This window comes from Ciconia boyciana, chromosome 1, assembly GCF_034638445.1.
Source record: "Ciconia boyciana chromosome 1, ASM3463844v1, whole genome shotgun sequence".
In the NCBI taxonomy this organism is placed as follows: domain Eukaryota; kingdom Metazoa; phylum Chordata; class Aves; order Ciconiiformes; family Ciconiidae; genus Ciconia; species Ciconia boyciana.
This window is the reverse complement of record NC_132934.1, coordinates 61239562-61263141: the sequence shown is the minus strand read 5'-3', so window position 1 is coordinate 61263141 and position 23580 is coordinate 61239562. Positions and strand designations below refer to the sequence as shown.

The 23580-nt window shown below is 40.2% G+C and overlaps 1 protein-coding gene across 1 annotated transcript in view; it reads left to right on the top strand.

Annotated features, from left to right (window-relative positions):
• RFX4 (regulatory factor X4) overlaps positions 1-18693 on the top strand; it is a 98390-nt gene extending 79697 nt beyond the window's left edge. Inside the window, exons 16-18 of the mRNA XM_072866636.1 lie at positions 1370-1532; positions 7553-7691; positions 18421-18693. Coding sequence (XP_072722737.1) covers positions 1370-1532; positions 7553-7691; positions 18421-18693 — 575 coding nt within the window. The remainder of the gene's footprint in view (positions 1-1369; positions 1533-7552; positions 7692-18420) is intronic.
• Positions 18694-23580: the final 4887 nt, after the last annotated feature.

The following is a 23580-nucleotide window of genomic DNA, read 5'->3' as shown; positions in this document are numbered from 1 at the left end:
TGTGAAAACAGGCCTAGCAAAATATCCTTGGTCATAACACATCCAAGGATGTCTCTACTGTAAGAGCACCAAATCACCCTGTTGGAGTATTTCAAGCTGGACTTACTTTGTAAAGCTCAGAATGCCTTCTTTCACACACAGAATAAAGCGTTTCCCATTTCAAAAAATTATTTGTCTCATTTTGCCAAATAAAGTCACACACACCTGAAGAAAATTTTGCACATCTGAGATAGATGGGCTTTTCATTCCCCAAAGCCATGGACTGGACACAGAGGTAATACAATCACTTCCCCCTCCGAATTAGGCCCTTTCATCCTACAGGAAGTCCTAGAATCCACACTGAAAAAAACGAGTCACCTCCTGCAATTCCTTTTAGCTACTGAAAAAGAGTCAAGAGTGCCCAGAGACCCCCAAACTAGTGTTCACATTGGGTTAAATTCAGTGTTCTGGTCCTCATTTGCAGGGTAATCTCAGCCAGTATGGTCATGACCTCCAGCGAGAGCTATGTTATACTGGAACAATGGATCTGTCAGCCTCCTGAGTGAAAGGGGTGTGTGCAAAGGACAAAGGTTTCTCAGCAGCTGGCTCATGAATCTGGAGTTCCTGCCTGGAAGGGATCAGGATGATTAAAAAACTCAGCACCTTCCAAGCAAAATGGAAAACCCACTTCTTTGCTTTGCTCTTCCCACAAATGCTCTACATGAATAAATAAATTAAGTCCAGTCCCTGCCGCCTCGAAAGAAGAAAGAAATGTTATTTGAGGGGAGAAAATGGCTAGGCTATTTCTGTCTATATATTTGTTACAATTTGGAGATCTACCACTGTGTTACCACTACAAAGGCTGGTACCTAGTTGGGTGAAACAGATACAAACTGCAAAAGGGTTCAAGAAATTTATTTGCATAACACCTATCTTTTTCTAATCCTTCATTGTTCTGATTATACTTCCTGCCTCACTCCAGGCTTGATCAGCCTCCGAACTAAACAGGCCAGCAGCCCACTCCATGTGAGAGAGACCTCAGGGTTTGGTGCATCATGCCTGAGAAATATTAGCGCTGGTATTCCTCCATTTCCAAGGCCTCTCCCAGTTTTTCTGAAAGATGATAGCCTCAAATTACAATACCACACTGAAAGTTCACAGTCTGAGCTATTCCAGATAAGTCTCTTACCGTTGGATCTTTGCACATTCCAGCTGATCTATTTGTATTTTTATTTATGTCTCAGACATAACTGTTTTGTTCAGTTTGGTTGATGCTGTTTCTATTATCAGTGCCTATTAGGTTGCTTTCCTGTAACCATCTCAAAGCATAACACCTCTATGAATGACAGCCCGTGTTAGCTGTATTCCGTTAATGTTCGTTTGTCTGCAGGAGCTATGCAATCCTATACGTGGTCACTCACCTACACTGTGACAACAGCTGCTGGGTCACCTGCTGAAAATTCCCAACAGCTGCCCTGCATGAGAAGTCCACATGTACCATCATCATCTGTCACACACCGGATACCTGTTTATCCCCACAGAGAAGAACACGGGTAAGTCACTTCCCAGTGTCTTGGGGGGGTTTTGTGATTTTTGGATGAACTTATGCTTAGGGTTTTTTTGGAAATGCAGTGAAATCTGTTTTTTGATGTAGTAAGTCTGTATTGCAAAGATGCTGGTATTATTATTCTTTGGCTGTTGTTGTATGATTATATTATGTCTCAGTTTTATAATCTCATTTAATTCTATTTAAAAACACAATAGGCCTGGAGAATATTTCATAAAAGAGAAAGCTTCAGTAGATTTCTTCTCTGATTCCTGTTTTCTTGTGCCATGTTCTATCCCAAAGGCTAGATGTGTCCAAAGAACTATCCTACTATACCACGTCTCAAGAAAGGCGATCCTTCTCCTCTGCTCAGCACCACTGAAACCACATCTGGAGCACTGGATCCAATTCTGTGCTCCCTAGTATAAGACAGACACAAGCATACTGGAGTGAGTCCAGAAAAGGGCCACTTACATGATTACAGGAATGGAGCACCTGTCATACAAAGAGAGGCTGAGAGAGCTGGGATTGTTTAGACTCAGGAGGAGAAGGCTCAGGGAGGGTCTTATCAATGTGTATAAATATCTGGTGGGGGATGTAAGGAAGATGCAGACAGATTCTTCTCAGTGGTATCCAGTTACAGGACAAGAGGTAATGGGCACAAATTGAAATACAAGAAATTATGTTTAAACATAAACAAACAAACAACTTGTTTTACTGTAAGTATGACCAAACACCAGAACAGGTTGCCCAGAGAGGCTATGGGGTCTCCAGCCTTGCTGGTATTCAAACCCCATCTAGACATGAACCTGGGCAGCCTGCTCTAGCGGACCCTGCTTTGAGCAGGGAGGTTAGGTTAAACAGTCTCCAGAGGTCTCTTCCAACCTCAATGATTCTATGACTACTGTTAAACCTGCAAATCAAAAATGTCCAAATTTTGGAAAAATAGACACATTTTCACCATAATCTCATCCCGTCTCATCTCCACCACCAAAATTTGCTCAAGGCTCTCAATTAAAATAATTACAGTAGAAATTTATATAACATTATTTGATCTTGGAAAACTTCAGAAACTCAGTCTAAGTCTCTCAGTGCTCTTTTCATCAAGCAACACTTCTTCTGTGCCATCTTCATTTGAGTAAGTGTATAGCTCATAGATATCCATAACTAAAAAGAAACAGTCACCAAATAATCAATGGAGAAGGGCCAGGCACATTAGCAAGATTAGCAAGTGCCCAGATGCTGACATGAAGCAAGACGTTCAAAAGACTTTACTGAGTTCCTCAATCTCATTACATACTTATTACCCTTGCAGAAGTGCTTTCCCAGTGTGGAAGATTGTATACTGTTTGGCAGGGTGACAGTAGATTAATTTGAACCCTGCATCTCCTTCTCTCTTGGATGTGGACAGGTTTGGATTTGTGTGGGAATGTCACTGCTAAGCCCTTCCTGCAGAAATCTGGATATGGAGATATGGAACATCTCTCCTATCCAGCAATATGACTACTTGGTGGAGGTAGAAACAGGGCAGCAGGGAGGAGGTTCAGGAGCTAACAAGATGCAAGAGTTAGAACAGACCATAGTAAGGTAGTGAATATATGTATAAATACATACATGTATGCACACATGAAACGTCATTGTTACTGAAGGAATCTCTTGCCTTTGGTAGGTGATTTGAGGAAACTTTTTTTATCTGGGTGAATTGATGTTTCTGAAAGTCAGCAAAGACTTCTATAATCTGACTTCTTTGCCATTTGGTTTTATGTGTGACACATGGATAGAAACATTTTGGTGATGATTCTAAACACTTCAGTGACATCTACCTTCTTTTCTGGAATTGACTTTGTAAGCTCATAGGGATAGGGCCTCTCTGTGAATCTGTGTTTACATGGCTTCTATCACAATGATTTCCTGATCTCATTTGCCCTCTATATAGTACTATTAAAATTCTTTTGAATCATTACAATTTTTACTTATTTTGTATCTATAGCAAAGTCAGCATACTGGTATTTCAGTTTTTATACGATTTGAGTCTAATGTGACAGGTTATAGAGACATGTTCCTGAAGAAAAGTCTGCAGGGAAATCCAGTGACCTCACTCATGGTCTTCTGAAGCACAAGACTCATTATATAGTTCTTATGAAAGGTACAGTCAAAGATGTAAGACAGAGCTTGTTTAAAAGCACTAAAGAACCATATCTTCAGAGGGAAAAAGAAAAAATAAGAGACCTTGTATGCAAGATTCAAACAGGTGGCTGCCCTGGAAAGAAAGAGAGAGAGAAGACCAAGTCTGCACTAAGATTTCCAGGTTTTTGGAGAAGAGATAAATGGAGCAAGCAGCTGCTGTAGCTCCAAAGACTGAGCCTCACTCCCATGCAAAAGGGCCCAGTAGAGAGCATAAGCAGTATGGAGGCCACGAGCCATTCCCCTGCTGCAGGTGCATTTCCCACCAAATGCAGACTCTTAGCCACCCAGCATACCTGAAAGTTTCCTAACAGCAGTTCTGCTGGGGTTCCTACCAATCTTGCACACTAAAGATGATCCTCTGTGAAATATAAAGGTTCCAAAGCACCTTGAGATAGAAAGAGAATACCTAAAAGATCAGAGCACTATATACTACAATATTCCACAATGTAAAGACATTTAAGAACTGAAGCCTTGGAACAACATAAAGCCCTAGTAGCTCCCAGGAGAGACTTGGATACAGACTGTTACAGACTGAAATATAGACTGTTGGATTGATTTGTACAAATATTTTATTTGTGCTTCTGGCCAGTTATAGAAAATAAAATGTAAGTTTGATGATAAAAACTGCTCCCTGTAAAATAAAAATTTATTAAGGCCAAATGCATGTTACCAGAAATGAAGAAAGGGCTACATGATCTGTTCCCCATTATTAAAACAAGCCTTATAGCAAGCAATACTAGTGTAGATTTGTGAAACTGGAGAAGAGTACAAGGTTCGTAATCTACTCTATCTCACTCCAGTAAATCTTCTTCTAAATCCACCTTAATACTCTCCACACGTGTGGAGTCTCAGGCCTGTAAATGGAAGATCTGTGGTATTAATAGAAGAAAATATCCTTCTATCTAATTGGAATTTCCCTTGTTCCAACTTGTGTCTGTTGCCTCTCGCCCTATCACTGTACCTTTGAGAAAAGTTTGGCTGTAGCTACTCCACGTCCTCCTGTTAGATAGTTGTAGATATCCCTTTGCATCTCTTCTTAAGGCTGGACAAACCCAGTTCTCTTCCTGTAAGTCACGTGCTTCAGTTCCCTATCTGTCTTGATGGCCCTCTGCTAGACTCGCTCCAGTATGTCAATGTCCTTTTTATAGTGGAGAGATGAAAAGAGGACACAATACTCCAGATGTGGTCTCCCAAGTGACAAATAGAGAGGAATAATCAGTTCTTTAGGCCTGCTGTCTACACTTCTGCTAATACAGCCCAGTATGTAGCTGGTCGTCTTTGTTGCAAGGACATGCTTGTGACTCATGTTCAACTTTTAGTCCACCAGAACTTCCAGGCAATTTTCAGCAAAGTTGCTTTCTCTCCAAATGGCCCCAACCTGTACCACTGCAGGAGTTACGCCATCCCAGATGCAGGACTTTTCATTATTCTCTGTACAACCAACTGACCGTTCCTTCTGAATCATAGCTGCTAGACTCTAGAGTAACTGCTAGTTCCCAGCTGGACTTCCCCAAAGACATGCCATCTGTGTATTATCTTCGCTACTCAATAGCTATAGATGTGGTTCAGAAGTCACTGTAAGACATGGTACTTGGCAGAAAACATTTTTGTTGGATTTTTCAGGTACGCTTTCTTCTTAGAGAGATGTAGGGTTCCTCAACCAAGCACTTTCAGATAGGCAGGAGAATACTAGCCTTGAAGGAGCGTGGTCATCTCCTCCTCAGGTCCTCAATGCTCTCTCTCCTGAAGTTCAAGAGAGAAAGAGGAAGCTTCCTGGACCAAAAGTACACAACAGAGATTAGGATAAGAAACTTTATAACTCCATGCTCAAGTGAATTAAAGTGTTATATTTTAGCAAAAAAGTGATGAGTGTTTGAAAGAAGGAGACAAGATCAATAGCTTCCAGACTAGGACATAGCATCCTTAATGACTAGAGAAAGCATGAAATGCAAACACTGCCTTACAGGACTTGGCTTCATTTGGGAGTCCAAGGGGACCCTGGATTACAGGAGGACTAGATAGGCAAGCATCTTCTTCAAGCAGAGAAGGCTGCACCATGAATGTCAGGGTTATGCAGACTCCCAAAAACATCTGTGGCAGATCTTACTTACCAGTCTATTGTGTTGAAGGAATTAAAACACAAGATGTCTGCCCACCACAAACAGTGTGCAACAGCTCCATAACATAGCCATTCCTCTCTCCCCCACTCTCCACAGAGAAACTATCAAAGTTGTATTAGGTGGACACCAGCTTGTCTGAGGTAGATTATGGAAACCACTCATATTTACAGCTAAGAACAAGCGAATATAAGAATGAGAGCTCAGTGTTGAACAATGAAGATGGACATAGAGCCTTATGTCCTGAAAATATTTTTAGAAGAGGTGCTCTGCTTTCATTTTGAATCTGTTGGATTGTCTGGTATAAAACATGACATGGTATCTCTAAAATACCATCATATGATCAAAAGAATAACAGAAGTTTAAGCTATACCCAGTGTAAAAGTTACACTGAACTTTCCAGAAAAAGAATAAGTCTGTACAAATAATTGTCTTCTCTCTCACACAATGAATTGGTTACTTTGTTTATCATGGTTTGTGTTTCATTGTGTTTCATCGAGCAGGTCCAGAGGAGGGCCACAAAGATGACCAGGGGGCTGGAGCACCTTCCCTGTGAGGACAGGCTGAGAGAGTTTGAGTTGTTTAGCCTAGAGAAGAGAAGGCTTTGGGGAGACCTTATAGCAGCCTTCCAGTACTTAAAGGGGGCCTACAGGAAAGATGGGGAAGGACTCTTTATCAGGGATTGTAGTGATAGGACAAGGGGTAACAGTTTTAAACTGAAAGAGGGTAGATTTAGATTAGATATTAGGAAGAAATTCTTTACTGTGAAGATGGCAAGAGACTGGAACAGGTTACCCAGAGAAGCTGTGGATGCCCTGTCCCTGGAAGTGTTCAAGGCCAGGTTGGATGGGGCTTCAAGCAACCTGATCTAGTGGAAGGTGTCCCTGCCCATGGCAGGGGGGTTGGAACTAGATAGTCTTTAAGGTCCCTTCCAACCCAAACCGTTCTATGATTCTATGATTTCAATAGCATTACTTTAAGAACCTTTAAACTTCTGTGCTGAATTAGCATCAAATGTTTGTATGGCTACACAAAGATGGGGAGGTTGCAGAAAGTGTCCATGCATCTTCTGCTAGTGAATGGCCCAAATAATGGTGGCCAACAAACACTGACCCTGCAGTTTCTTATAGCTAAGGAAACTGCTCCCTCCTTTACCCCTGGCTGTCCTTAGACAAGGGGTTGGGATAAAAAAAGAAAATAGGCAGGTTCTCCAACCTCAAATCCCACTCTATTCTTGAGTCAGCTGTGCTAAAGCTGTACGTTTTATGCTTCAGATGCAAATTAATACATCTCTCTCCCTCCCAAAAAAAGGAACATCTGACCCCAGTGAAAGGAGATAGCTGAACTCCACAGTGTAGTTCTTTAAGTAAAATCTTACCATACTTCCTCAGCCTGGATAGCAATTTACTAGGAACATGGCAATAAAATAATAATAAAAGGGAAAGACACTTCCTCCTTAGCAAGTGCACAAATGAGTCTGCAATTTAAAACTAGTCACAGAAACATGCTGAGTCACTCTATTTGTTGTTGTGCTGAACACATAATTTCACTAAGTGGCATCTGCTTCCCAACTGAGCTGGGAAATATCTTTTTTTAAAAGGTTATTTAAAATATCATTCTCCTATTCAAAAAAGTGCAACTGTATGTTCTATAAAAGTTCTAGAATTATTAGTGGGAATACAATTATTATGCATACTAAATAGTGTTTTTAAATGGATTTTAGATACACAGGAAGTTACAACTATGGTAGCTATAGCAACCAGCATCCCCATCCAATGCAGAGTCAGTATCCATCCTTACCACATGATACTGCTATTTCTGGACCACTTCACTACTCAGCTTACCACAGAAGCTCTTCACAGGTAAGTTGAATTTATTACTTGACAATGCTTGCTATAACATTTTAAGTAAAATTGTGCTTGTAAATTTATCAGAATATTAGCTGTCTGAATCAATAAGCTGTCATCACTCTAGTCATTGATGGTCCCTAATTTTTTTCTTTTCTAATCTTACACAGATATCTTTTCATTTTGGTGGAGATTATTTTATCAGAAGTAGCTTTAGATTGTGAATTTAAAGTACTAACTCTAAAATCCAGCAGTCTGGATCACAGAAGGTGTTTCTGTGTTAAGGAGTAGGTAAACCAAAAATGAATATAATTAGTTGTATGTTTCTTAAGTGTTGGGAACAGGAGGAGATTCCTAACAAGAAATAAAAGTGTTTTCGTATAGTTGAAAGAAGATGCAGAGGCCATAGAGAATTCTTCTGGGGCCTCTGCTTTTGAGAATACGTACATTTAGGAATTTGCCAAAATTGTGAGTTCTGCATATAGTTTCAATAACTTCAGGACGCCACTGCAAAGAGGTTCTGTTTAATCTGTATGCTATAACCTCCTAATATAATGCTGAGAAATGATGTCAGTAACTATTTCAGGACTATGTCAGTTCACAAAACCGAGCCAGTACGAACCAGCACAGATTAAGTGTGAAGATGATATCTGGCAACAGTTCAAAAGTAGTGCCACCGTAGGAGGGCTTTAGTACATCATGCAACTGGTGCTTCCCCAGTGTAGGCAGCTGCTCTCTGAGGTCTCTGCTGGAAGATTTGCAAAAGGCAGGTACAGGCAGGAGGAGATGGCATTGGGGTATTCCACCCACATGGCACCTCTTATGCTTTATCTACTGGAAATTTATACAATTATATTAGGGACCACCATGCTTAACTATTGTCACTGGACTGGAACAGTTTCATACCAGATGCAAAGATATGAATTTGATAGTGCTTTGGACTAGAACACACGAAACCTGCATCTCTTTCTGGTCTTTGGCATCAGTCTGCCAGGTGATCTCAGAGTAGTCATTTTTCTTTTTTTTGCTTCATTTTCCCTAGCTGTAAGGTAAGAATAACGGTATTGATCTCCTTAAAGCTTTTTGAGATCTAGTGGGAAGATTGTCCTATGCAAACCCGGTATGCTCATTTGGACTAGCTCAGCAATGGCTCCCTAGCTTATGGAAAGAACAAGTCTACAACTTCTCACCCACTTGTGTAGTACCTGCTCCATGAGACTACATGAGGTGTCAGGATTTGTTTGAGGGTTGTTGCAGCTGCTGTATCTTCAATAGGAACAGTGAGTGAATGTTTAAGTACAGTGTCCTGTGATAGGTTTGTGTTCATTGGTTTTTCAGTACAGGCCTTACCCTGTTATCTCAAGATTTTTTCCAGATTTTTTCCATTCATCACTTTTTGACTTAAAATTGGCTCACCAGATTTCTTTACTCTCTCTTATCCCTTACTGCAGAAAAAGCCATGAGTGCTGGTTCTGAAATGGTCTGTAAGGCCATGAATCTGTGTGTAAAACAGAGAATTAGGCTTTTACTGTGTAGAAAAGTTATCATCTGCACAAAGAGTTTCTTTCTACCCTCTGACAACTGCCTGTCACACTGACATAGACAGCACAACTTAAGCAAGAAATAAATAAGGCAAATCCAGACCAACACATTTTTAGTTTACTCATGTCCTGGGTAACATGTTATATGTAAATAGTAACACACATTAAATCAATGCAAATATTTTGCGTACTGTAGTAGGCTGTCTCTACAAGTGCAGATGTCAGATCATCCTCTCTTGCTAGCCCTTGAACTGTCCTGTAAATACATGAAGAACACCTACACTTTAATGATCACACTTGAGAGCAAAATGATTTCAACTTGTATTTAGCATGTTCTTCCTCATGTTGCTTGTAAACTGAGATGGAATCTCACAGCAGGACACAGATAACAAAACCCTATCAATGAGCTCATTCTGTATTGAAAGGAGCTACAAACCAAAACCTTACTTTCAAAAATAATCTAAAAATCTTGAACAGTTTAATACGGAATTTTCTGACATTCTTTTTAAAGCTAAGTGAGCTTCTGTAAAATGCCTGCATTGATAAGTCCTTTCTTAGCTACTTTTAACCAAAAAAGTTCATAAGATGTCCCTAATAAGATGTTGGGGAACTACTATGATTCTATGATTCTACTCTTTTTCTAGTGGACTTTCTGAGGGGAACATGGTGCAAGGAATTGCAATAGGACATTGCAAAACCAAAATACAGGAAGCCAAATTTGCAATGAATATATAAACAGCTGCCACTATACTGAAACCGGAGGAGATGCAATGTGTATGGCTGTGGTAATATAATCAGTTGAGAAGAGGAGGCATTGACCATAACTCTTCAAAAGAACTCTTTGTTATAATCTACATTCAGTCCAAATATAGAACTCTGGCTCAACTTTAGCTAATATTCTATCATGCTCTTTAGGATAGTGTCTAGGGATTAACTCCTAAATAAAAAAAAATCTGTGTGTGGGGTAAGTTCTCCTCTGCAAACATGGATTCAGAGAGAGACCTTGTCCCAGATAGGGGTCTGAGCCAAAACAGGCAACATGTAATTGAGGTGGGGTTTAGGCTGCAGCTATAAATTACTATTTTGGTCTCGAGGAACACCATGTCCAACCTCTTTCTGTGGAAGAGAACGACATAGTCCAAGTTTTATCAGGTCAGTTATTTTGAGGCTATTTTCCACACCAGAGAAATGTTCCTAAAGAAAAACAGAGAGTTGTGCTTGATTTTTTGTTCATTTGTTTAGAAGAACTTCAAGATGGATCATTTCACAGATACAATTTACAGACCATCAACAAAAGGGGAGCAAAGGGGATGGAGGGAATAACTTTTATTTGGTGAAAGTAGGGAACTGAACAGCTGGCAAAGGGAAAGGGAAGGGAATGAGTGACGGTTTAAATTGTATTTGCCAACGTGTAGCATGTTGATCCCAACCTGACAATACAATGATGGTTGCATTGTATTAATTTTAGGATGTCTACTGTGGTTTTGTAATTGGAATCCTTACAGTGGGGCTGTGCTGGGGAAGAACTCATACAGCTGTGGATCTTGTACTAGGTACAGCTCTTGAAAAGTGTCGGTGGGGGTCCCAAGCCAAGCCTAACTCACCTGACCAGTGGCAAGTCCATGTTAGCGAGAGGCTTCTGGATAATTTGAATCCCCTAGTGTTAGAGGAAACGAGACAGCGGTAGCTGCTAAGGTCAATACTGCTGAAGCACCATGTGTCACAGCTGCATGCTCACTCACACCCTGTCCTGTAACAGACTGGTGAGAGCCCTTGAGGTTATTGTTATCTCCCATCTCTGAGACAGTCTTGGAGCTTACCTTGGCTCACAGAGGAATGTGGTAAGTGTCTTGTGACTTCAGGCTAAATAGAAATTTTGATAAGTAGCTCATAATTTCATAAAGATCAGTGGCTCTCAGATGGACAAGAAGGCAAAAAAAAATGGAGGAGATGGCTTGTAAAAAACTTTATAGGGGAGTAAACATTCTACTGAAGTAATATCTGCAGCTACTAACCCAGCATAAGCCTGAAACTGGCTCCTTCTGGCAGTATAGGCTGACTAATTCCTGGTGATGGCTAAGAGTCTTTTTGTTGACAGGGACAGTCTGTTCAAACCTTGGTCTTAATCTGAGTTGTTTTTTTTCTTCCATCAGCATCTGTGAATAGTTCTCAGAACAGTTGCTTCCTTGTAACTCCAGGCCTGATTGCTCATTTCTTGACTTGGCTTACTGGCCAGGAGCCTGGCACACAAATAAAGATAAATAGTCTACAGATTGATTTGTTACTACCTAATTCTTTAAGCCATAATGCAGAAGTGCATACAATCCTATGATTCTACTCCATCATCATATAGAAGGGGACTGCATAATGTGTGTACGTAAACACATCTATACTGATACTATGTTTCGTCAGTTCTCTGCCTCTGCAGTTTTATGTACCAGATACCAGGGTAGAAAATAGACAACTCTGTCTAAAAGCCTCTGAGTGTTCTTATCAACCTATGTTGAGTTCAGCAGAGAGGTACCCCCTTCAAAGGTAACCCCTTCACAATGTCACTGCCTAATCCACCTCCACAATGTACGTTTGACTGGCTTTTGATCACAGATTTGTCTGCAAGTTTCACCCTGGCTGGACAGGTTTGATCCTCTTTCAGGCTATCCATAAATATTTCAATTCATATCATTCCACCTCTTCCTTAAACACAAAGTAATTCATGCTGCAGTAATTTTTCTTTGTAAATTACAAGGATAACACTTTTAGTAGGAAGAGTAATTAGAGAAATCTGCAGCAGTATATATTTTTATATTTTAATATATCTGGTAACATATAAAGAGGCACATCAAATGAATGTGCATCACTGTACATGCAGTATAAAAAATGGCAAACATACGATATATATGTGTATGTACCCTAATGCATGGCTGTAGTGAATCATATTGTAGGTCCATTTATCCAGGTCCTATCTCCAGCAATGGCCAGAAACAAATGTGTGGAGGAAAAGTCTTAAAAATAGAGTAAGTAGAGGGTGGTCCTTTCTCCAGCATAGCTACACTGTCTTTGGCAAGAGCTGAGCTAGGGACATCCTGAGTAGGAAGCAGCCACTGGACTGTTGTATTTGGTAGCAAACCACTCTCCATTGCCCTGTCTTTCAATTTTTTAGTTCTTTTAGCTTTTTTGTACTTACAGACTTGGGGATGAGTTGCATGAAACATATATTCTCTTGTTAATTTTAAGTCTGTTATCTCATAATTGCATTGGGTGCCCTATGTTTTTTGGGTGATGAGGAATAGGGAATATTCATTCCCTATTTATCTAATCTCGCCATTGAAGACATTATAGAGCTGCATCATTCCTCTCACCTCCTTCCTGTCATCTCTTTCCCAGACTTAAGAGTTATCATCTGTTTAGTTTCTCTTGTGACAGATGCTCTATACACAGGAGTTATCTAAGGACTACACGTGCACTGCAGGGCAGGCATAGTCTGGGGAGCATGCGAACATCCTATTCTCTCAACTGTGCTGAGCAGGGAACCTTCTGGAGCTGCAGCTCCCCTCCAGCCTTTCTGTGCAAACCTGATCTCAGAGTAGGCAGGAGGGACTCAGTGAAGAAACTTCCAGATCAGCCACTTAGATCTGGGAAGCACTCCTAGACCCTGTGCTGCACGCAGCCTTACTTTACCTTTTCTTCCTTTGCACTTCCAAAATGGAGCAACCACCTCCAAAGGGTGTATCTCAGGTGGAGGTACTTAACAGAGACCCATAGAAGTGGCATAGCAGTGTTTCCCTTTTTGTTCCTTGAGATGCAATTCACACCTTAAAGACAAGCTTTTTTTTTTTTTTTTTCCCTCCCTTCTGCTTTTAAGCTATCTCCTGGTGCGCTTAGGAGCATAGCCAGGGTCAGCTTTTCCTGAACTGGGGCTTCGTCCTCAAGAGGCACTAATCAGCTTCTGGGACTGCGATGAGCACATTTGTATCAGCAAGTGCTTGCACTGCTGTTTAGTTGTTGACAGATTGGGTTTATGAAGAGCATAGTTTACTTCCATGATCTGGACAGAACAAACCAGTCTGGAAAATGCTGCAGTAGTACAATCTGCTGTTATGCGGTAGACTGGATGTGCACCTCTCAGAGGCATAGAGTACAGTATTGGGGCCATAGTTAAAGGAGCTTTAAGCAGTGTTTGACTCTCCTAAACTGCTCTGAGGACTGCAGTGGTCTTAAATAACTTCCCAGAAATGCCCTATGAGTTGCAGCACCACTTGGTTTCTCTGTGCAATGCTATATGCCACAATTCTACCCAACCACGTCCTCCCTTCATGCACCTCTACAGCAAGATTTACATGGGGGCAGTACTGGAAGAAAGTAGTAACTGGTTTTTGTTACAGTGGGGGAGCCAAAGAAATCCTCTCCCAGAAAGAGCCGCTGCCCTAGTGTCCATTCACATTGTTCTGGCACATCTACTTCACAAAAAAAAGAAGGGGAAAAGTTCTAGTCTCTCCAGCACATACACAGTATAAGCTCATGACTATACCAATGCAGTAATAATAATATACCCTTCCCAATAACCACTCTGTCATCAAACAGCTAGTAATGACAGAAAGAAAAAAATACTATCCAAATCCCACCCATGCAACAAGAATCATTGTTCCCAACTGTATGGCTTCATAATGGACTTGAGATTGTTAGAATGTAATTGAAGTAATTATGTACTGAATGCAACAGGAAACAGATGTCTTAATGTCTTTTTAAATAATTACAAACAACATTTTCATACGGCTCCAAATGCCACTCCCAAAAGTACCAAAATCACTTAGATTGACTTGAAAGTTTCACCCAACCTATTTGACAGACTAATATTCAATAAGCTTCAATTTGTGGAGAAAAGGATCAAATTAAGGGTTATAAAAATATAATCAATCAATAGTTTCGATGACGTCATTTTTTGAGATTTTAAGCATATTTTTATGAAGTTAATTTATAGACAGTTCTTCACAATTGTTATAATTTCTGGTATGAGTTATTTGCAAGTCCTAAAGTAGTGGCTAACGTACACCATTAACTTACAGGATTCTGTAAAAGTGTGAGCTAATGCAATGTGAAGTCAGAGCCACATTCATAAGGAAAATATTTTGCTGTTTGGACAGAGACACCTTTCACCTCCATGCATAATCAGTCAGTGAGTTGAGGATAAGAATAAAGAGATTATTCTCCATCCTCACACTACAGGAACTCAGTCTTCACTTCATGGGAGGACATATTTAACATTGTATTTTCTAAAATAACACTAAAAGAAATTTAATTAATTTTACATTTTTGGGCAAGGACTTAACAATAATCTGCTCAAAGTCTCCCAGACTTAAAGGGCTTCTTGTCTAGGTCTAACAGCAGCAGTAGCAGCAAGTGTGAGTTAACCCAGAAAATGGTAATTTCCTGTCAAGAGCCCTCCAACAAACGTCGCTTTTATATCTGGCAAAGATCACTAGGCCCCAGTGTTTTGAGTTCAGCATGCTTAAGCACTCTTCATTAAACCGGATGTAGAGTGTGAAAGGTGATTCAGGCAGCATGGGCAGGCATCCGCCCAGATGGCTATACTTTGGACACTCCAACAAGGCTGAATAGATGCTTCATTGGGTGAGTTAATAGTCAGGCAGGGGCCAATGAGTACTTTAAAAATATTGTCTTTCAATAGTCTCTTCACTGTAGGGAAAAAGAAGTCACTGACTCATTTGCGATTAGCTGACCTACCATTACAAAACTTTCCATCTTGCATTCAGTCATAACAGAATTTATTGTAAAATACTAGATATTTAGAGTCCATGTTATTTTCAAGCAATTATTCTTTTTACATTCATGACACATTCATAAACACAGCTGCATCGGGTGTGCTTGATGAAAAGGAAAAGCAGCACACTGTATCCTGTCCCCTCGCACACAGCCATTAGCCCTGTCCTCTTAGTAAGCCTTAACGTGGCCTCTTGACTGCAGATAGGAGGAGAATTATCTTTCCTTTTCAGTGCATCCTGAAGTTCATTCCGGGAGCCAAGGTTTCATTCCCCCAACAGCACAGGTTTAGGTCCAAACTACATAAAAGACATTATGTGGCTTCTCCACGTAATGCCTTGTACAACCAGGAGATCCACCACAATATTCCCAGTTTTGTTCCTCTTGCTCATAGATGAAAGTTTTGCAGTCTACAGATTATCAAGTAGCAAATTATCCTGGCTGAAGCCAGGGCTTTCTCTTGGCATTTGTAAGGGGTATGAAAGCAAGTAATTCCCCTGTTATAAGTCACAACCTCAAAGGAAAATTGCACTGAGTCAGGATGGCAAAGGATTCTGTTATAGTTAACAACAGAGTAGATCAATTATCACCTTGGGAAGAAGACAAGAGATAATCATTGGTGTATTATGGCAAAAGTCTAGATTAATTTTGTGGTAACTATATTCTTTAATATAAGAATCTACAGTGACTTCAGGTATAGATCAATGAGTAATAAAGGCAAAGACCATGATAATTGGTATCAAGTAAAACACTACTGAAGACAAAGAAGAATGTTTCTAGCTTGGCCCACATCTTGCAGCTCCACAGGTGACATACAGAAAACAGAAAGTTAAAATTGTATTGTTTGTGTGGTGTGGTTTTTTTCCCATGATCCATCCTGGTCCTGACTCCTACCATCTCAAAGCATTTTGCACACAGGCATTAGTGGGACATTTGAGATCAGCCAGGAAAAACAACTTATGGATTTGACAACTATGGAAAAGGGACTTTTATTTAACTTGAGCCAACCTAACTAATGGATTACATTATGTAGCAGGAGGAAGAAAAGAGCCATCTTCTGAGGACTGCTCATCTTCTGTCTTAAATATTTATCTCAAGGTTTGATAAATTCTTCTGGTGGCTGTAGACAGAGCACAGGTTACTTACTTTTGTTAAATGCCTGACTTTTTGATAACTAAAGTTAGGTGAGATGAATTCAACTCTGAAGCTATAGTGAATCACAAGACAACTTCTTTCCTCTGTATTCATTATGGTTCATTAATCAGCTTTGTTCATGAAGATGTTCAGGTGAAGGCAGTCAGCAGACACTAGCATGAAAATGACTTTCGTGTATTGCCGGTGCAGACCAGGAAAGCAGCATCCTAAATCTATTATCTAGTCTCACAGACATTAAAAATACGAAAATTGCTCACCTTTTTCTGGAACCTCTTATGTTTACTTAGAATACTTGCAGGTTGGTCGTCTTTTGACAGAGTGCCCTGTCTTTAATTAATTAATTAAAGGAGAGAATCATGATCCTAAATTCAAATTACCTCATTTAAAACTTCAAAGCTTGATTTTCATTGTTGCTGGGCACTGGCAGCTCTTATCTTCAGCAAAAGCTTCTGGAAAGCCAACAAGCCTGAAAACTTGATTCTTCTACAAAGGAATATAAGGCTTTCTGCGGTCAGTGCCTAAGCTCTGCTTAATTTTCCTACTGAAAAGCCTTTCTCTGAGGTGAAGATGGAAATTCAGATGATCTTGTATAGACTCGTTGCCAGTGTTGCCAATACAGCTTATTCTGATAGCTGTATTAGCAGTACCAGTTGATGCGTTGATGTTCCAGTACGGTGCTGCTATTTACCAGCCTGTCTCAGCAGCTGATTGCACAGGTAAATCCATAGTTTCTGTGGCGATGAGAAGTATATGCTAAATAATGCATCGTACAGCTTTGATGTCTTCCCTCTCATCTGCTAACCGGCCTGTCTCCCCAGGACACGGTAGAATATGCTAAATCACTAACTACCGTACGTTGGTCAAAAATAGTCTTCTCTTTCTCTCTAATTAGGAGTGGCCAGTGTGTGGCTTTTGAGCTGCCTGAGGCTTGTGAACTGTTTGAATATGTTTGCCAAGGCAGGGCTGCCTTCCTGGCTGTGGTCTGAAGGGAGTCAGCAGAAACTTCTCATGGAGACATTGCTGTAATTGCCTTGGGGACCCGCTTATGCAACTAATTAACCCCAGTCCCATCCAGCAGTGGAGTCATGTAATGAGACCTTTGGGGAATCACTGCCATTTCCATCCTATGAACAACTATGGCAGCTCTTCTCTCCATGACCCTCCAAAATATGGGGAAGAGGTTTTACAGTCCTCAGCCATATAAAGTTTTCACATGCAGCTTGCAAGGTTTATAAGCATCAGAAGAGGTGATAGTCCTACTTTGATGACAGCTTGCTAGTTAAGGAAATACCACATATCGAACAACCCAAGATTATGACATTTTAAATTATGACACTTTTTGTGGAAAAGGTATAAAGGTGTAAAATACAGAAGCTCTGAAGATACATGGCTGGTCAAGGGAAACAGGGATCCTAACCGTTTCTGTGATACAGATGGATAATAGGAGGGAAAAACAGGGAGCCATTTCTTAGGCACAGCACACAGATGATCTGCTCCTGTAAGACAAGCAATAAGATAAATACATACTAAGCAAGCACTCATAAGCACAGTTTACTTTCTGTTGCTGGGCAGCCTGTGGCTATAGAGGGCAAAAGCTGTTCTGTTTTCCTGCCTATCCTGTCCTCAGCACATCTTCTCCTTAGTGGGAGGCATTTGTCCAACTACTTTGATTTCTAGTTTCCAACTGTCACTGTGAACAGCTGGGGAATAGAGAGGTTCTTCTTCTGCCTGCCTCTTTTCACAAGTTGTCCAATTAGCTGCTTGCTCTGAGGCCAGACCATACTATTTTTCTGCAGAAACTGGCAGGATGGCTTGTGAACATTTAAAAGGGAAGGCACCTTTCCAGTAAAAAACGATGGGTTTGCTCTCCTCCCTTAAAACTCAGTTGAGTGAGCAGGAGTTGGGACATTTTATACTCTGGTTTTTACTGAATAGCAAGTTTCCAAGTAAAAGCAGTGAGAAAAAGATTAGACTAATTCAATTTATTTTTCGGCTCACAGATATACCTGCCAGTACCTAGCTCTTCAATAGATTAATTCAATATTTAAATGCAGTGACTGCTTTGCAAGACTTTCCCTGACACTTTGGTTTGACTGCAGGCACTAGTTATCTGATATTCCACCTTTAGTATGTTACCTAGTTGTTGGAGGGCTGCTAATTCATATGATTTTGGTTTGTTAAACAGGGAATTGTGATACCACAGCCCTTATTTTAAAATTAAGTGTGTGGTAGATAATTCTTTAACTTGTTTTTCTTTTTTTTTATTGTAGTACCCTTTCAACAGCCCAACATCAAGAATGGAGCCATGTTTGATGAGCAGTACTCCAAGGCTGCATCCCACACCAGTGACTCCTCGCTGGCCGGAGGTCCCGGCCGCAAACTCCTGCTACACAAGCCCATCCATGCACTCCACAAGATATGGAAATTCTAGTGACATGTACACCCCCTTGACTACGCGCAGAAATTCTGAATATGAGCACATGCAACACTTTCCTGGCTTTGCCTACATCAATGGGGAAGCCACCACAGGTTGGGCTAAATGAAAATGACTGGTATCACCTAAGCCCATATACTTAAAAGAGTTCTAAAAACTTCATGTTATGTGGGACTTTTCATGGACGTTCTTCAAGGCAGGTGAAGATGGAAAAGATCCTGGGCAGATAAACGTAGTTCATAATGTGGGCAGATTGCAGACCAGTATGACTGAATGTTTCTGTAGCTGAAAAAGATTTTTGTGCTATTCTAGACCACTTTTGGGGCCAATCTGTGCCTTTTTTAATTCTGGCATGTGGGCCAACCCTGTGTGATGTCAGTTTGAGTGAGCCATTTTTGCCCCCCTCTCTTATTGACAAATGTTAATGAGTCTTACAGAAAAAGTACTGGAAGGGGACCTATTTATAATTTGAATTAAAGACAGGAAACTCACCCTCAGCAAAACTCTGTCATCTGTTCTTCTTTTAAGCTCTTAATGCATTCCTTAAAAACCATTCTGCCAAGTCATGACTTGTTCATATCAGTTCCTCTGTCTGGCTCCTTAAAAGATATGTGTTGTTGTAGGTTTCAGTTTACACCTAACTTTGTATATTGATGCACCTTTCTATTGATCCAGTAAGTTTGATCTTTACAAAAGAGAAGAAAAGACATGTAGCATTGAATTATACACTGCCTTAAGTTGACTATTGTTCTTATTATATATGTATTTGTGTTAAGTTTGCACAATCTGGAAAAATCTAATTTCTCTGGTCAGTAATGACAAGGTTAAGAAGGGACTTGGGGACTGGGAATATTTTGGATTCAGAGCCACATATGTTAAATATGATGATATGAAGCAATTATGTAAAGAAAATGACAATGCAAACATGATTATTCATTTAATTACCTATTGACAGGTATGAAACTGTTCTCTCAATTCCTTCACGTGGTGATAATTCTATATACTTCTACAAAAGCAAAATTCAAAGCTGTGCCTTTGAACTTATTCTGTACTGTGTATGTGTGGAAAAATGTATTGTATTTTGGGGAGAATTTTTCTTAGACATTTTCTGTCAGATTTGTAGCTCTTTGTGAGTTTTTGTTAGATTTTATTAACATAGCTTTTTTTCTGTATTATAAAATGCACCAAGCAATTATGGTGGACCTATTACCCTATGGGTAAGAAATAAATAAATGGAAATATGACATCAGGCATTTTAGTAATTGTTTTGTAAATAAAATCTTTGATAGCACCCAGTGTGATGATAACCATGTTTATGCCTAAAATGGACAAAAGTGTTATTTGTACAGTTGTGCAAGTTATATGAGGGATTTTCACACTCAAATAAAGTTCTTGAAATTAAATAGATACCATTTAAATTTACTTAAATACAGAAGCAAACCTTCAAAAAACCCTAAATGTGACAATGTATGTTCTTATCCAACGAAAGACTTGAGAACATAGGTAACTCACAGCAAAATGAGTAGTCCTACACCTGTGCTTTCAGCTGGAAGTGCTCAAGGCTCAAGGCAATTAATAGATTGATGACTTCATATTTTTTAGTTTAAGTCCTGCTGCTGTTGCTGGCCCAAGCCAGTGTACTCACTGAAGCAGGTAAGATGTGCTATCTTCCTTACAGTACCTTGTAACAAAAGTGTTGCCACTGGAATACTGGAAATGGAAAAGTAATTTTTCCTTAGGTGAGCAAATAAATAAAGTGGCAAACTTCTCAGACTTTGTATATTTAACTAGTGGGTAAACTGGTGAGAATTTGGAGTCTAAAGTAACTACAGGAATGAGATGGAAATCTGCAAGGATTGAAGGAGGAGGGGGTTCCAGGACAGGTTTTGCAAGTGTCCAGGCTCTTAAGCATTCAGCCAAGGTCCTGGTGGGATTTTCAGAAACACACCAGGAGCTTATCTCTACCTTTAGGTACCTGATGAAAACCTTGCTTCCTGGGCTAGTGTCACAGACCTTCTGAAATTTTACCCTTGTCAGCTGGTGTTATTACCTAATATACATTTACTCTTCACTTTTATTAAGGACAGGGGAGATCAGGCTTAGGCTAACTCATCTATTTTATTCTTATTCAAGTTACCTTCAGGCAAAATTGTCTACTGATGAAGAAGGTAAGTCATGTGAGGAAGTTTTTTTAGTGACCAGTCTTTAGCAGCTGGAGTTTTGATGTGTTTGAGACCAAAGTCCTACATTGCATTTTGTTATTGAAGATGTTTAAATCAAAGCATTGATTCTGGCCTATTAATTATTAACAATCATAGAAATATCTGCCTCATCAAGACTGTGAGAAATTATTATGGGAAATGTAGTGTCACTAGAATAGAAAAATCCACTTTCTCTTCCCCACCGAATTCCAAATCTCTGCATTGCATCGCATCTGCCAAGAGCCCACCGTGACCCTGTTCGCTCATTTACAAGAACATCGATTAATCTGCATTTACCTGATGGACTATTGGCCATGACCTGCCATGGTTCCTCCAAGGACCAGATGGATTGGTGAGACATTTGTGGGCAGAACTGACCAGTAACTCAAAGCTGGGTCTTTGGAAGGATCAGGAAGGAGGTGAACCCCAGCACCACTCAAGGGAAGCCAGAAGCCCTTCCTACATTTTTGACAATAACTTGTTAAACCTTGTTAAAATAAAGTCTAATCCCCATTGACTGAAAGAGAGGAGAAAACGAGACTGTTTTAGTATACAAACATGCCATATCCTTCAGCACATTTGGGGAACAACTCAGTTACCCTGACTTGAAGAGCCCAGAGAGACTGTTCAGGAAGGAGGTGGATATTGGACACAGTGTCAGCCCCAGAAATAATAAAGACTTTCTGAGCGGAGAACTGCAATACTATGCACGAAGTGATGGAAGAGGGAATTTTGATCAACAGCAGCACCACAAAGCTGCTTATAACAGAGCACCACAGAACATGGTCAGTCAGATAGGGCTTTGAAAGTCTTTTGCAAAAGAACGTCCACAGTCTGTCTGTCTTTCTTTTTTTTTTAAATTCATTTAGAAACTTGTGTTGATGCCACAGGAGTCTGAACATGCACTTCCAACTACCTTTGAAGTGCTTCCTGATGAGGGCTTTGAAATTTAAACTCGACATTCATGGGGAGCAATATATAGATTACTGAACAGAGCTCTACAGAGGTCACCGTCACCATCTGCATCAGAAGCACTGCAAGGGAAAGCAGGCCCCCTCCTTGACCACCACAGGTCAGAACCCACCATATTAATATAAACTGCCACAGCTTTCAGGTCACAGGGGTATATAACAGGCTGTGAAGTGCAGCAGCTCATGAGAGGATGATAACCTCTGGGTAGAATGGCTAGTTAGGGGCAGGAATCACTTAAATCATCCTAGTACAAATTGCCAAACCTCCTGAATCAGAGCCTCCAGCCTGTTAATTAAGCCCTTCCCTTGACCGTGGTAACTGAAACTGCTGTTTCTTGCCTCACCACGTATTTATGTGCATATAAAGTAAATATGTGACTACAGAAATCTTTCTGAAGAAGCTTTTATACCACATGCCAAAATATTCAATCTCATTTTCACTTTCTCTTCCTTTCTCTTCTTCCTTTCTCTTCCTTTCTTTTTCTTTTTCTGTTTTCTTGCTCACTTTCTGTCTTTCTCCTCTCTTTCTTCTTACAACGGATAAACATTTTATTAAAAGCGTGATCTTTTTCATGGGCTAAAACATATAACAAAAGATAGATAGATGTAATATATACAATATAATATATTGTAATATTATATATTATAGCATAACTAACACAACATATATAATATTTTTAAATAAATGTATACACACACAAACATGTATGTATGTATGCATATAAAAATCCATTACAATTCTTCAAGATTTTTCATTACCAGGTAGAAAAAAGACTCAGCGGGGGAAGAGCAGTGAGAACTCCATTCACGAGCATGAATCCTGTTTTTGTCAGGCTACCTCTTGCTGCTAAGGTCACTACCCTTTGACAAAAATGGCCTCTGACCTCCCCAGCCCCACAATTCTGTTGTGACTGACCCTGAAACCCATGAAATTCAGGGGCAGACATTGCTTTGGAAGGTTTAGATAAAGCTGACTAACATGGGAAGGGCTCATGGTATGCACCCATCTGAAAAGGTCTGGCAGCTCTTTGGTAGAGGATGCAATTTATTCTGTCCTCCTCTTTCATTGAAATCCTAATCCTTCATATGCTACCTAAAGTGGAAACTAAAACGTGCTGATGATGAATAACAATGTGCCTTTAAAGGGCAGTAACAGTTTTCTAGTCTTTATTTTTTAGGGTTTTCTAAATTTAAACAAAAAATTTAATTGGCAGTGTACAAGTAAACTGAGTGTTTTGCTAAGCAGTGTAAACCTAAGCAGGCTTATGCTTTATTACAGAGCTGCAAATCAAACAAGCAAAGGATTATTTTTACTGTGTTTCTCTCAAAAGCTGCATTAGTATACTCACGGACCTGACTCAGAAGAAATGGTTATGCACTTTGGGATGGATTTTGTTACTCCTTGCAGGCCAATGACTGTGTTGTTCTGGTTTCGTATCTCAGCTCAACCCATTGTGGCAAGAAAACCCGAACCAGAAAATTCCGATCCTAGTTTGGGTCAAACACACACAGGCATACGCCGACACATCTTAGCACCTCCAGCACTCTTTGGAGCCACCGTCCATCTGCAGACGAAACCTCCCTGCCTCTGTGGTATTTTCCACCACGGAGCCCATCGTTTCTGAGATGAAAAGTTTCCCTTCATGACCACGGAGTACCTCCTGAATTGCTGCTGAATGAATAAATACTTCAAGGAGAGACCATCTGCAGCTCCCTCTGAAGTTTTATTATCGTAGGTTTTTGTTAGCTTCGATATATCATCTTCTGCTATCCGGACAGTGAATTTTGATCATAGGGCACTCTGAGTATGGAAATACTATGTAT